Source organism: Hirundo rustica, chromosome 23 (assembly GCF_015227805.2).
Source record: "Hirundo rustica isolate bHirRus1 chromosome 23, bHirRus1.pri.v3, whole genome shotgun sequence".
NCBI classification, from domain to species: Eukaryota; Metazoa; Chordata; class Aves; order Passeriformes; family Hirundinidae; genus Hirundo; species Hirundo rustica.
The window spans coordinates 6,016,287-6,031,053 of NC_053472.1; the positions used below are offsets into that span (position 1 = coordinate 6,016,287).

A 14,767-nucleotide genomic window follows, 5' to 3' on the forward strand; every position below is an offset into this window, starting at 1 on the left:
CACGGGCTGCCGAAATCCTGATCTCCCGTCCTCAGAAGCGTCCAAAGCCAGGCTGGACAAGGCTTGGAACAACCCGCTCTACTGAAAGGTGTCCCTATGGTCCGTAAAGTCCCTTCCAACACAAACCACTGTCAGCATTCCTGTCCCCCGGATGCTGGACGAGCGTGCGGGAGGCCCGAGGAGCAGGAGGAGCGCCAGCTGCGAGTCCCGGGCGGTCCAGCCGTGCCTCTGCGCCCTCAGCCCGGCGGCCAGGACAGGGCTCACCTGGGACAAGGCTCCGCGGTGCCGCTTTGCGGGGATGGGGGAGCGCGAACCGCGCTCCGGCGGCGGGGCTGACGGCCCGGGGGCGAGCGCAGCTCGGGGGCGGCCGGTGGGGGCCGGGGGCTCTGGCAGCCCGTGCGCACGGCGAGGAGGAGGAGGAAGGGGCTCGGCCGGCGGGGGCCGCGGCCGCCCCCAGCCCTGCGCGGCGCGGGGGGGGCGGGCGCGGGCGGGAGCCCGGCCCACGGGCGGGAGCGGAGCGGGGCGGAGCGGGAGCGGCGCTGGGCACCTCAGCCGGGCTGGCAGCGGCGGCAGGAGCGCGGCACGCCGGGGCACCGCACCTCCGCAATTGCGCCGCAGCCCGGGGCCAGAGCTGCTCTGTATGGCATGTGGCTGGTAACTTTTCTCCTGCTGTACTCTTTGCCGAAAGGTACGTGGGGACTGGCGCGGGGGCGGCGGGGGGTCCCCGGCAGCGGGACCGGGCTGGGGGGCACGGGCTGCGCCCTCCCCGGGGCTCTCGGTGCTCCGGTTCTCGGTCCCGCATCTCTCGGTGCGCCCTGCCCGGGGTCCCGGGGCTCTCCGTGCGCCTTCCTGGGCTCTCGGCGCGCCCTTCCCGGCGTCCCGAGGGTCTCGGTGAGCCCCGTTGGGATCTCGATGCGCCCTTCCCGGGGTCCCCGAGGGCTCGGCGCGCCCTCCCCGGGGTCCCGGGGCTCTCGGTGCTCCCTCGCCGGTGTTCCGCGGCTCTCGGTGCCGCGCTGTCGCTGCGCCCTCCCCGAATGCCCGGGATTGTCGGTGCGCTCTCCCGGAGCGCTGGCCCCGGACGGCGCGGCGGAGCGCGGGGCTCGCTGGCCGGAGCGGGGCCGGTCGGTGCCGGCGCATCCCGGAGCGGCTCCGCAGAGGAGCCCCGGGGCGGAGGCGGCAGCGGCGGCCGGGACCCCGCTCCGACGGGCGCAGCATCCTCCGGCGGGGCCGCGCCGGGACCGAGCGCTCCGCGTCCCCGGAGCACTTCTCGGTGTGATCCCGTCGGCAGGAGGAACCCAGCGATGCCTTAAAATTCGCATCCTTCCCCCTAGGAATGCCGCGTGAAGTGTAACCCAACGGCTTGACATCAATCAGATTATAGATAAATCATATATGTACGGCGGGGGGGATGGGGAGAATCATGGAACGAGCGTGTCAAGGAGACACAGGCTGGAAGATTGCGGATTAATTTAAAGTTGGGCATTAAGTGGATGCTGCCCACATCCAGCGAGGTGATACTCTAACCGAGTCTCTGCTCTAGATGCAATTAAAGAGAGGCAGGAGCTGCGTGGAGCACGGGCACTTAAACCCCACTGCGTTTGTTACAACAATCGATCCATGTTACATAAAGGAATTGCCCATTTCCGGATCTGCGGGAATTTTTAATTATGTTTCTGTAATAAATTACCTCTTTGCCCACGACCCGACCTGCGGATGCGGTGCTGGAAGCGCCCACCTCTTGGAAAATTGTCTGCTCGGAGGATGTAAAATGACATTTGCCCTAATTATCGTCTCTGACATTTGAGAACAGCAAGGGGGAAATTTTAGGAAATGAGGAAAGTGAAAGAAAGGGGACGGAGCTGCTTCCTCGCATGAGACCTCTCTCGCTGCCCATTACATTACCCCGTTAGCTGAATGTTAATCCAATGAAAAATATTTACCGAGGTTTAATAGGGCACCCTGTCCAGTTGTGCGGTGATGATCAATTATTCCATCAATTATTAATTATGGAATAGATGCTTTATTTGAGCTGGGGTGAAGCTGCTTTTGGGAGCTTTACCCAAAATTGCTATTGTGCTTCAGATCTGCTGAGCTGAACGTGCCAGCGTCTGCTTTGCTTACATTTGCATTTTTTACTGTGCTAAAAGGAAAAAAAAAAAAAAAAACAAAACCAAACCTGGAAACAAATAACCGTCGAGGATGCCATGATTTCTTTCGACCCCCAATAGTCAAAATAATAAAGAGCTGCACCGGTTTATTGGTTTTTGCATCTTTTCAGCCCCAGCTTCTTGGAAAAGGGTTCTCTTCCCACAGAGCTATCTCTTCGGAGAAGAGCAAATTAAAAGCCTCCATTAGCACAACTCCTCGTGGCCTCGTTTTACATTTTATTTCTTAAAAAAAAAAATAAAAAATATCTTCAGCATCGAGCAGTCCTGGTGATGCAAAGTGTTAACGTGAAGCTGTTCCAGAGAGAGGACAGCAATACAATGGAAGTTTCATTAGAATAATAGGATAAAAAAAAATGAATTGCTTAATGCATGATAAACCTTTCAGATACTTAATATTTCTGGGCATCGAAGCACATCCTTTTAACGTGCTCCTGCTGTAGAACAAGAGCTCAAGTAGAAACTGAAAGCAGATAAACATTCGATCCAAGGGGACCCCTGAAGTTTAGAAATCCCTTGATGGGCTGTAGCTGCTTATTTCTGCCCCCGTTTATAAAATAAACAGAAATAGGTGGTCGGCAAGCGCAGAGTTGAGCAGCAAGATGGTCTGGCAGTGCGAGGGAGAGCAGCCAGGCAGAGGGGAGGCGAGCGGCGTGATGAGGAGCGGACTGGTCACAACTGAGAGGCTGGGAGCCAGGGAAGCATCTCCCTGCGTGATGTTGCTGGATGGCTCTGCCGCCTGATTTATACTGGCATTATATTTACATGATGTTCCCGCGTCGGGCGCAGCGAACGGTGCAGCTCGCGGTTTCTAATCTCTCCCATCTCGGCCCCCCAGTGTGGCACAGCGCTCGTTTGTCTCTGAAATGAAACATGGAAACCTCATTAAATGCACGGAGGAGAAGCCTGCAGTGCTCAGCTCCTCGCCGTGCCCGGCGCTTGTTTATCCTGCCAAAATTTCCCAGCACCGGGAGCCACCATGGCGGCTCGCCCAGAGCCTTTACCTGCGCCTGGCGTGGGCTCTGGTGCTCCTGCCTTGGCATGGGGAGCGGATAAAGGCAGCCCTGATGCTCCTGGGTGTTTGTCCTCTGCAGGAAGAGGCTGTGCCAGGGGCGAGTGCCAGGGATGTGCCGTGGAACAGCCCTTCCTGGAGCTGGGAGCTGCCTGGGAGCTCGGGGCACGGCTTGGGGCAGCCGTGGCTCCAGCACCTCGGTGTTGGGGTGTCGGGATCTCTGCCCGTGTGCTGGGGGGATGGATGGATGGATGGATGGATGGATGGATGGATGGATGGATGGATGGATGGATGGATGGGCAGCGCTCCGTCCTTCTCTGGAGCAGCTGGCGAGCCGAGGGCAAGAATAAAGCTGGAAGTCTTTGTGGCAGGAATTCTGACATGGCAGCACGCGAGGCTGAGCCGCGCCTCGGCTGACATGGAGGCACCGAGCAGGCAGCACGCTCACAGCTGCCGCTTCCATGGTGGGCACCAAGGAGGAAGGCGCTCAGTCGCTGCAGCCCTGGCGATGCTGCTGTTCGGGGAGGACGTGCAGTGGCAGCTCTGGGCGCGGAGCGTTCCTCGCCTCTGAAATCTCGGTTACAGCCAGCCCTTGGTTTTTACATAACCGTGGGTTTGGGAGTCACCCTCTCCCTGCTCGTGCATCCCGCAGCCTGCGTGTTGCCGCCATCATCTGCCAGCACAGCCGTGACAAACATTTAGGAATTCCATTTCCAGGCTCGTGCTCCTGCCTGCTCCCAGCTGCGCCTGGGAAGGGCTGCGGCGGCTCCTGGCCCTGAGAGGGGACTGAGCACGGCTTGGAGGGGACAGGGAGGAGGTGAGGAGCCGGCAGAGCTTGCCCAGATGTGTTCTGCTGCTGGCTGCGTGGTGGGAATCCTGGTCTCCACCTCGCAAAGCCAAGCGGGCTGTGATGCATCGGGAGCATGGCCTGGCCATTGTGGAGGGAGCCAAGGCCGGGCGTGCGTGGCCGCTGGTGTGTCCCCTTGCCCACCCCTCGTGCTCACTCGTTTGACCTCCCTGGGGACACAACGCTGTCACCCTGGCTGGGTAATGTCACCAGATGTCCCCTTGGGACCTCGGGCATTGTGTTCAGCACGGCCAAGGCGTGGAGGTGGGCTCTGGAAGGGGAGGGGGCCGCCCTCGCCTGTGGTCCCAGGGTGAGGGTCTCCAGGCTGGGGGACATGGGGCAGGGCAGGGCTGGGGGATGCCCAGCTCTGGGTCAGGTGCATGTGGATGGTGTGGTGGGGCTGGTACCTCCCAGGAGCTGCCACGGGAGGTTCAGGAAGCAGGAATCCAGCCGGGAGAGCGGGTTTTTTTTTCCAGGCAAGGGTTACAGCCTCAGCCTGGGTGCTGTCGTAATCGCTGGAGGTGGTTCAGGCCTTAATTTCCATGCAGATGCATTAAGGAGCAGGCGCTTGGAGCATGTTTGAGCCGTGCCCTTACCACGGAGGACCAGAGGCAGGTTCTCCTTTGCTCCCACTTTGCTTTGTCAGGCCGGGAAGGGCCGTGGTGCTCGAGCCAGAGGGGCTGTGCCACCAGGGTGGGACTCGTGCGGCGGCCAAATCGCAGTGCCAGGGCAGGGAAGATGCTGTGGCAGGCACCTGCCATCGCTGCTGCTGCGCTGGGCATCAGCTGAACGCCCCAGGCCACGCTTGGCATTTCCTGGCACGACTTCCACCCTCCTGAGACCGGTCCCTGAGGGGCACAGCGTGCGGAAGTCACGGCTTTAACCCTTGGGGCTGGGACTCGGTGTGGAGGTGACATCCCGGGGCGATGTGCTGCTCTCCCAGGCACCCCTGAGCTCCCTTTGGAAGGGACCAACCTCTGCCGCCTCCTTCCTCATCCCTTCCACGGTGCTTGGAAGCGCCACTTCTCGCTCCATCAACTCCAAGGTCACTCCCTTCGTTAGCACAAAGGCTGTTAAGGGTGTCCTGGCCACGAGGGCTCGGAGGAAGCTGCTCCAGCCTTCCCAGCGTGCAGGCAGCGAGTGATGGACCTGCTGTCCTCTCTTCAGCACGGAGGAACGATCGGCACTTGCCACCTACCTGCAATTCCCAGCGCCGTGCGTGCCAGGCTTTGGTTCGCTCTCTCCTTGAACAGGGCAGGTGTCAAACACCCTTAATGAGGATGATAAATGAGCTGCGAGGTGGCCATTAGCCTGCTGCTCTCCCCAGCATCCCTGCAGCCCGGCTCAGCCGGGGGCTGCGGAAACCCCGGCGGCACCTCCAGCCCCTCTGGAGCCCCACGGGTGGGGCTTTTCCTGGGGGAGCCCCGGCAGGTCCTCACCGGCCTCGGAGGAGGGCTGGGGTGGGCGCCCAGACCACCAGGATCAGGAAGGGGGTCTCAGGAACGCTGCTGCCAGCGGGGCAAGGTGAGCTCCAGCGCAGTGACTGCCCAGGGGATGGCACGGACCCCTCCAAACACCAACTCTTCAGCATTTTCCCAGCTCTGCCGGGTTTCCACCCGGGCAAAAGGACCGTGCTCAGCTCGGAGGGACTTGGTGGCTTCGGGTGGGCTCGGGGCTGGCTGTGTGCTGCCAGCACAGGTGATGGACATGAGAGCAGGAAAAGCCTCTTATCTCAGGAGGAAGAGCCCTGGCTGGCAGGACTGCTCCTAAATCTGCTTCTTAGCAAAGGATGGGCTCTTCCCCGGGAGGTTTTGTGCTGCTGGGGAGGTGATGGCATTGCTGTGCTGCTCGGGCAGGACACACACCTGCGCCTCTCCCAGGGACGGTGACAGATCCTGGGGGCAGCTCGTGGCCCCCGTCTGGTGCTTGCAGAGCAGCCCAGTGCTTCGCTGTGCACTGAGGGTGCTGGAGTTTGAGAAGTCCTGCCGCCAAGACTAGTAAATATTCCGAAGGGATGATAGCAAAATGACTTGCTTCTCCCAGCTCGAATAGAGATATTAATATTTCAATACCTCCAGGTTGTAATTTACAGCAATTTGGGAAGATTGAGCTCTGATAACTTGAAACACCTGCCTTTCAGAGCCAGCCTGAGTGTCCAGCCCTGGGCTGGGCTCGGTGCAGCTCCCAGCTGGAGCCAGGCTGGGCTCCAGGCCGCATTCCCAGCAGAAACTGTTCCATCTCAGCTCCCCCAGCCTCCTCCATTCGGGTTCATGTGAATTAATGCCCTCGATATGTAGGTTAGGGTCAGCACATCTGACCAGATGTGAGCCAGTGATTTCTGGTTTAAAAATATTGCTGTGCTATTTCTAAATTTTTAATCTCTCCCAGTGATTTGGAGACAGTTTTATGAAACATGGAATTAGGATGGTGCTCAATGCTAAATGGTAAAGGAGATTATGGGGATTTAACTCTATACGTCTGTCACATAACTATTGCCAATCCCATAACCTCCATTTTCTATTAAAAATCCCTTTCCCCCTTTGACCCGAAAAAGCTTTATGGGTAATCTGAATTTCTCTGTTTATGAGGTATTTTTCCACTCCTCGCCCCAGCCCCTCACCCATCCAGCTCTGAGCCCTGCTGGTGCTGCTGAGGACGAAGATGTTTCCCCAGCAGGCTCTGGGTGCTCGAGGAGCCTTCTCAAGCTGTAATGTGGGATCTGGGGAGAGATCCTGGATGGAGCACAGGGCACAGCCGGATGTCCTTGGCCCAGAGCCAGGCTGAAGGTGGCTTTTGCTGTGCCCTGGCTCCAGCCGTCTTCTGCTCAGCTCAGGCTCAGCCACAAATAGCTCTGTGCTGCTCGTGCAGGCTTTGTTTCCCTTCCTCTGCCTGCAAATGTGCGGTTTTTTTCCCCTTTCATGTATTTGGGAGAAGCACCGCGCTGCTGGGATGAAGGAAAATGCTGATTCATGACGACAAACCAGGCTGGAGATGTCACAAAATGACATCTGCAGGGCCGAGCGGTGGCCCCGTGGCTCTGCAAAGGCTCGGCTGGAGCTTTGCTCCTCGGTCCGTCCGTCTTTGGTGCTCGTCAGCCAGGGAGGGAAAAATGAACGGCTTTGTCTCCTTCCACCTGCGCGTGGACACAGGGAATCGGTGCATGGGGAGACAGGGAGATGATTTTGTGACCTCTAAATGGGTTGTCTCATGTGGTGGCACAGCTGGACCTCACTACCAGCTCATCCCTTCCGTGGCACAGGGGGCTCCGAGTGGGCACAGGAGGAAACACGGTCGTTTTCGGGGATGAGTCTGTGCAGTGCACACAGAGAGCAAGAGGAAGATGCTGAAAGAGGCACGAGGTTGTACATCCAGCCGGGAGAAGGACAGACTCTCTGCTCTGAGAAGGGCTGAGGTGTCTCGGGGTGTCCCATCCTGAGCCGGCTGGGGACAGTGTGGCCTGGGCTGGTGGCACAGCTCCGAGGCAGCGCAGGCACCTTGGCGTGGGGATGGAGCAGCCATGGGCGCTCAACCAACCCTTCCTCGGGCAAGCGGCCGCCTCCGGAGCCGAGGCGTGAGGATGAGGCTTTCCTTCTCCCCCTGCTGCCGTCCCCTCCTCCCCAAGTTAAGGAATCGAGGTCAGGGAGGGTCCCCCGTGGCTCGTTGTGAACCGGCGGCACGGTGCTGATCTGCTTATTGGCTCCGCGGCACCGCGGGCGTGCGCTCAGCCGCCGCTATTAATACACCCGCCGAGGGCCCTTCCCAGATCCCTGTCCTTCCGCCCACTTGGAAAGAGTGTGGCTAAAAAAAGAAAGTGGATCTAAGTGACTGGGGCCCTCCTCATCCTTATTTATAGCCAACTTCGCTGGCTTGGGTTGGGGACGGGGAGCTCGTGGTCCTGGAGAGCGGGAAGGAGGGACAGCAGGAGTTGGGTCCATTCCCTGCTTCCCAAGAAGGGAAGTTCTGTTCTCCAGCCGTGAGAGCTGCTCCTGGGCATGCTGGTGGCCACAAGCTCTGCCTGGACTGTGCTCCTGAACCCACCTCAGTCCTTGTTTGGATGGTGCAGGGATGCCCAGGAGAAGCTCAGGCTGAGGGCAGGGTGGCTCTGGGCTTCCCTTGCTGCGGCTCTGGGAGAGGGGAGCAGCTCCGATCCCGGTTTTCCAGCCCCTCTCCTGGTTTGGAGGCAGCGGTAGGGTGGCAGGGGCGGTCTGTGCCCTGCCTGGCAGTGATGAGCACTGGGTGCGTTGGCATTGCTGGGCTGGGGGTGCCCAGGGAGCGCAGGGGTGCTGGGTGGGAATGTCAGGGTTGGCAGGAGGAGCAGCACTGGTGGCTGTGCCTGGCGTGGTGTCCTCAGGGCTGTGGGTGCTCAGAGCGCCCCTGGGGAAGCCTCGAGGGCTGCCCGGGGCGTCCACCCTCGCCTGCACAGCGCTGGCTGTCCTGCCGAGGTGCCTGTGATCCCTGATGCGTGCTGGCAGCAGGAGCGCTGGCCTGTGAAGGTGGCCTGTGTGCTTCCAGCCGTGCACAGATGTTCCTGTGCTCCCCTGCTCCGCCGCACGCAGGGCTCAGGGGGCTGTGCCGGGGGGTCTCTGTGCTGGGAGATCTCTGTGCCAGGGAATTCTCTTTGCCAGGGGGGTCTCTGTGCCAGGGAATTCTGTGTACCACCAGGACTGGCGATCCCCGCAGTGACCCCCCCGCCGTTGTGGCCTCTGCTTTGTCCACAGCACACGCTGAAGATGTTGGAACCAGCCTCTACTTTGTGAACGACTCCTTGCAGCAGGTCACCTTCTCCAGCACAGTGGGGGTGGTGATCCCCTGCCCGGCAGCAGGGTCACCCAGCGCCGTCCTTCGGTGGTACCTGGCCACAGGTGACGACATCTACGATGTGCCCCACATCCGGCATGTCCATGCCAATGGGACTTTGCAGCTCTACCCCTTCTCGCCATCAGCCTTCAATAGCTTTATCCACGACAACGACTACTTCTGCACCGCAGAGAACTCGGCTGGCAAGATCAGGAGCCCAAATATCCGTGTTAAAGCAGGTAGGAGCTCCCTGCGGGCGCGGGGCTTTGCACGGGGGGCTGTTGTCTCCCTGCTCTGCTCCATGTCCTGCCAGTTGGACCATCGAGTGCACCGGGCTCTTGCAACAGGATGGAGCAGGGAGAAGGGCAGAGCGTGGGGTGGGATGTGCAGCGTGGAGGTCTCCAGAGAGTGTCTGGAGAGCGTGGTGTGGCTGCAGCCTGGTGGCAGGAGAGCTCCTTTCCCTCTGAACTGGGATTGTCTCACCCAGCCACCTACAGAGGCTTTTCCCAGCTGTGCGAGGGGCTGGGCCACATCTGTCCATCCTGGGGGCTCCCTCAGTGTCCCACAGTTCCCACCGCAGCACCCAGCCTCAGCTTGTCATGGCTTATTAAGAACAAAACAAAACAAAACAAAACAACAAAAAACCCACAAAAAAACCCACAAAAACAAACAAACAAAAAAAAGTAAAATAAATAAATTAATAAAATAAAAAGGAGGAATATGGCAAAGAGCTGATTCCAAAAGCCATTACAGTAAATTATTGACCAGGCTGAGGAGGGCTAATAGCCCAGGAATGGCTTCATTATGTAACCTATTAAAAGTGGGGCTAGCAGAGGGAACGTGACAGAAGTGACTACAGGGGTTTTTATTTTAATACCTTGTACTGGGGAGTAAATTGGTATTAACCCCCTTCTGCAGAGTGAATTATTTACCAGAGCTCCCGGGTTACCTATAAACCACAGCGCGGCGGAGGAGCAGACGGGGTGTGGTGAATGTGGAGCTGCTGCTCTCCTCGTGTGGGCACGGCGGGGTTGGCTCTGCTGGGATCCCTGAGCTGCCCTGGGATCACAGAGAGGGAATCCTGGCTCTCATCCCCCTCTCCGTCCAGGACTGAATGCACCCCTGCTGCTGGGCTGGGCGCTCAGCCTCCCTGGCTGTTCGCAGGAGACGTGGATGTGGTGGGGCCACCAGGACGTCTCCAGCTCCTGGAGCTGCTCTGGCTTCCTGGCAGTGGAAATGGTCGTGGAACATTCTCCAGCTGCTGCTCCCTCCTGGCCATCCCACATCCCAGTCACTCTCCAGCGCTTTCTAATGGCAGTGCAGCACGGAGAGCCAATTACAGCTGGGGAAAGCAAGCAATTAAATAAAATGCGGTGGGAGCTGAAAATAGGAGGGGAAAAAAAAACATCTGGAAGTCTTGGGGAAGCTGTTAGCCAGCACATGGAGCAAATTTCTGCAGCCAGGGGAGAGGTTTAAGTGGGCTGGGTGTGGATGTGAGTTGCCCTCCTGGGGGTTATTCCTGCTGGCAGGAAAAGCCTGGAGCGCTGGCCGTGGGGCTGGCACAGGTCAGGGATGCAGCGGGGCTGTGCCCAGGGCCTGCTCCCCGCTGGGGTGCTCCTGGTGGCAGGGAGCATTCAGGATGCTCCTCGCCGTCCCTGCTGGCCTTTAAAGCCTGTGAATAAACCTCAGCTCCAGGTGATTAAAGGAGCTTTTGCTGGTTAATCTGCTTTGGCTCTCCGTGGCGGCTTCTCCCCGTGCCCTCGTGGCACATCTCTGAGCAGGGAGCTCCGAAAGCTTGGGAAACCGGGGTGGAAATGCTGCCACCCTCTCGCTGCTGGCTCGGCTGTGCGAGGTGTGGGATCCCGCGCCCACGGGGACTTCCCACTCAGGGCAAAGCCCTTCCTCTGGGGGCAGCTGAGGGCTTTGTTGAGCTGCTCCTGCCCTGTTGTTAGGTGCCAAAGCGAACGTGCATTTGTCACGATGGCAATCGTGTCCACGTCCTGGAGGGCACAATTATTGTCACAGTAAGGAGCAAGCCGCCCTCAGCTGCCTCAGATTTCAGGAGTTTGTGGTGTCTGCGTTGCTGGAGAGGCTGAGGTGCGTTCACCTCACCCGGCAGGTGCTCCTGGAGCATTGCTGCTGGTCCAGGGAGCAGCACGGAGCTGTCAAAGGGATGTGCATCTCCCTGAGAAACAGGGCACATGCTGGCAACGTGTGGCACAGCTCGGAGAACTGTCATCTGCTTGCCTTCAATATCCCTGCAGCGGGCTCGGGAGGGCCCCAGGCTCTGTGTCACGGGCTGTGCGTCCCAGGGCGCATTTTCAGCATCCAGAGGTGAAATGCACAGAATGCACAGCGCAGCTACGAAATGCAGTTGGTGCCCACGCCAAGCCTGGCAAGCTCAGGTGGCACTGGGGACCGTGGCAGGTCCCAGCAGCAGCACCTGGGCCAGATGTCCCTCTGTCCCGAGCCCAGAGCCGCGTTCCCCGGCAGAGAATCCCTTCCTTCCCCGGGAAGGTGTTTGGGATGGAAGCAGCGTGTGGCTGGGTGGGCTGGTTTGTTTGGGAAACGTGGGATTCTAGCAAAAGGAAGTGTGTTTTCCTCCAGCACTGTCATGCTACCAAACCATCTGCTTTCCTCCACAGTTTTCAGGGAACCGTACACCGTTCGGGTGGAGGACCAAAGGTCGATGCGTGGAAACGTGGCTGTTTTCAAGTGCCTCATCCCCTCTTCAGTGCAGGAATACGTTAGCGTTGTATCCTGGGAGAAAGACACCGTTTCTATCATCCCAGGTAAGAGAGGAGCGCCTGTTCTCTCGGAAATCTGACCTGCTTTGCCACGTGTGACACTTGCTGTTCTGGAGGGTCTGGTTTTGGCTCGTTGTCGGTGCCTGTGCTGCCCAGCAAAGGCTTTTATCGGTGGTTTTGCAGCTCCAGACTGGAAAGCGCTGCTGGTGTGAGCAGAGGTGTGGTGTCCAGGCTCTCCTGGGTGCTCTGGCCGTGTGTCCCATGGGTGAGGGATGCTCAGTGTGATTTTGGCAGCACTCCTGCCTTGTCCTGGTTTCTGCAGGACGCGTTGGGTCCCTGGCACTGGCACTTGGACAACAGGGACAGCGCCTGCCTGTGCTGCCCGTGTCCGACTCCTGCAGTTAGGGCCGGTGTTGGTCTTGTCAGGATGATGCTCTGGCCAAAATTCCACCTTTTCTTGTGAGTTTTCACACCCGATTCGACCACGGGGAAAGGAACTTGGTAAAAATGCCATCATCTCCCTTTTCCCCGTGATGGAACCTGCTTGTCCTGCTGTGCCGTGTCCCACTCGGAGCTGACTTCCCTGCGTGGGGAAGGGGCTGTGGCAGGGACAGCATTCCTCACCTCTGCGCAGGGACCCTGCCGGTGCAGGTGCTTTTCCCCGGGTGTTTCCCTGTGATTTTTTGGGAGGTGTTCGTGCCCGGCTGTGGCGGGTTCTGGGCACGGCGTGGGGCCAGCTCCGTGTCCCCGTGTTCCGGGGTGACCTCGTGGCTCCTCCGCCGCGGAGCCGCTATTGATGGCAGCGCCGGCTGCCCGGCACGGCGTGTGTGAGCTGGTAGTAAAGCAATCAATAACTGCTTCCCCCGGGGGATCCAGAGGGAATTAAAGGATTTTGCCCAAAGTGAGTGCTCTGCGCTTGATATTTGCTCACAGGTCAGAAAGTCCCGGAGCTCCTCCGGGGCTGGGGCTGGCAGGAGGAGATGAAGGAGCAAAGTGCTTCACCTGGAAGTGTTGCCCTGTTCTCCTGGGGGCTGTGGTGGCTCTTGCCGGTGGGCTGTGCCCCCTGAGTGCAGCCGAGGTGCTGACCCAGCACAGCCGACATGTCTGGAGGTACCAGGGCTGGTGGCACCTGGCCAGGCGCCCTTTGGCAGGGGACAGAGTGGCACCGAGCCCTTGCCAGCCTTCCTGTGGATGTGGGAACACGAGGTGGATCTCTGCGTGGTGGGTGGGAACGAGGAGTTGGTGGTGCCCATGCCCTGGGGCACCGAGGTGCTCGGGGGGTGCTCCTGATGCGTTTTGGGCGATGCAGGTGATGCTCTGCCCACCTGGGCTGGTGCCTTTGCTGAGTGGGACACGAGGTGCACAGCGGGACAAGCTGGGCTGTTGTTTTCTCCGTGGTTTGGGAATCCTTTGGCCTGGGATTCTGGAGGATGGAGCCCGTGTGGCCGGCGGGCTCTGCAGCGGGTTTGCCAACTGAGCATCCGTGCACTCGCGTGATCTTAACCAGACTGGTTCCCAAGTTTGCTGTGGCAGTGGATTTTTTAATATGATGATTTAATTAGGGTGGAACGATTTTAACATTCTAAAGCAATAATTACCCTAAAGACAGAACATATAAATTGTGTTACAGTGCAGAGTCAACACAAGCAAACATGTTTTGCCATTGGATTACAAATATAGTATCTGCCTGAAGCTTTTTTTTTGTTGTTGCTGGTGTGTTGGAGCTAAAACTGGCTTTGCTGTTACCAAAAATACGGTTTTTTCCTGACCTCTGCTGAACCTCTGCATCTGCCCTGATTCTGAGTGAGGAGGATGAGGGGAGGGGATGGGGTGGAGGTGAGGAGGGCTGGCACCTGCTGCTGCTGCCCCGTGGTCCGTGTTGCTCCGCATTCCGCCCGGCGGGACCCCGCTGTGCAGGAGGGCAGGGGTGTGCAAGCACTGCAGCACTGCACCTGAGCTGTGGAACGTGCTGCTCTCTCCAAACCCGCCGCGTTCCCCGAAACTTTGCTCTGGTGCTCCCTGTGGAAGGCTGGGCATCTTCCCAGCAGCTCGAGGTGCAGCAGGAGAGGAACAGTCCTGATGTGCAGAGCAGGGAAAATCTCCGTCCGGACTCCTGGGTGGCACAAGGCTCTCTTGAAGTGGCTGTTGTCATAGTAAATGTCTTTTTCCCAACCAAACCAAAATCCCCGCAGCTGAGAAATAGGGGCAGCGAGTGTTTCCCCTGGGGCTGCTCTTGTGAACTCAACCTCTGCCTCCACATGTGGCTGGGGGGAAACTTTTGTGAGCTTTCTCGGGTTCTAGGAAGAAATTTTTCCCTGGCACAGGCTGTCCAGAGAAGCTGTGGCTGCCCCATCCTTGGCAGCCGTGGACAGGGCCTGGGACAGTGGAAGGTGTCCCTGCCCATGGCAAGGGGAGGAACAAGGTGGACTTTAAGGTCTCTTCCAAGATAAATTGTTCTTTAATTCTATGACTGAATCATCTTTTTTTTTTATTATTATTATTATTAATTGGGATTACAGGGCTCCCAAACTGTGATGTTTTTTCAGCCAAACCTCGTTGCTCTTTCGGTGGGTGCAGAGCCTTGGAGAGCTGCTGCCTCCCTCCCCGGGGTTTGGGTGACGAGCTGCGCTGTTTGGTTAACTTGGCAACACCGTAACATACCCCGAAATCAAAGACAAGCTCTTTATGGCAGGTTATCCCACACGTAAATCATCATTAGTGCAGCTCATTTTTGTTTAGTGCCCACCTGACTGTGCTGCTGTGTGTTTAGAGGAGTCAAGGGTCGCGGAGAAATTACAGGGTTTTCAAAAACCCATTTGCCTTGCTGGCGCTCTCATCAGAATCAATCTTGCCTCGTGTTCCAGCCCCGCCACAGACACGGCCCCGCTCCCAGGGCTCTGCTGCTCTGCCTGGGAGGGCAGCAGCTGTGCCAGCACAGGGCCTGGGGGACAATCACACCTCAAACTCAGCGGCTCCAGCGCATCTTGGTGTGTATTTGAGGCGCTGGATGGGAGCACGGCAGCTGAGCGGAGAGTTTTACACACCCTTCACCCGCTTTCCACGGAGTGAGAAAACCCTGCTGCAAGGTGCTTCAAGAACTCAATGCTGTGAACAGCTTTTCTTTTATTCTTTTAGTGTTATTTCCTGTGGCAGTGGTGGCAGTGTGGAGCCCAGGTGTGCGGGCACTGTTGGGGTGCCT

The 14,767-nt window shown here is 58.5% G+C and overlaps 1 protein-coding gene across 3 annotated transcripts in view; it reads left to right on the forward strand.

Moving 5' to 3' along the window:
• Positions 1–531: 531 nt before the first annotated feature.
• The window catches only part of DSCAML1 (DS cell adhesion molecule like 1), a 93,228-nt gene continuing 78,992 nt past the window's right edge, over positions 532–14,767 (forward strand). For 2 of the 3 annotated variants that reach the window (XR_005703948.1, XM_040085263.1), the window contains exons 1-3: positions 567–688; positions 8,743–9,060; positions 11,467–11,613. Coding sequence is in view for 2 of the 3 variants with exons in the window: in XM_040085263.1 (XP_039941197.1) it covers positions 646–688; positions 8,743–9,060; positions 11,467–11,613 (508 nt within the window). In the remaining variant the exon portion in view is untranslated. Of the gene's footprint in view, positions 689–8,742; positions 9,061–11,466; positions 11,614–14,767 lie in introns of all 3 variants that reach the window. The other variant, XM_040085262.2, reaches the window with a different exon arrangement.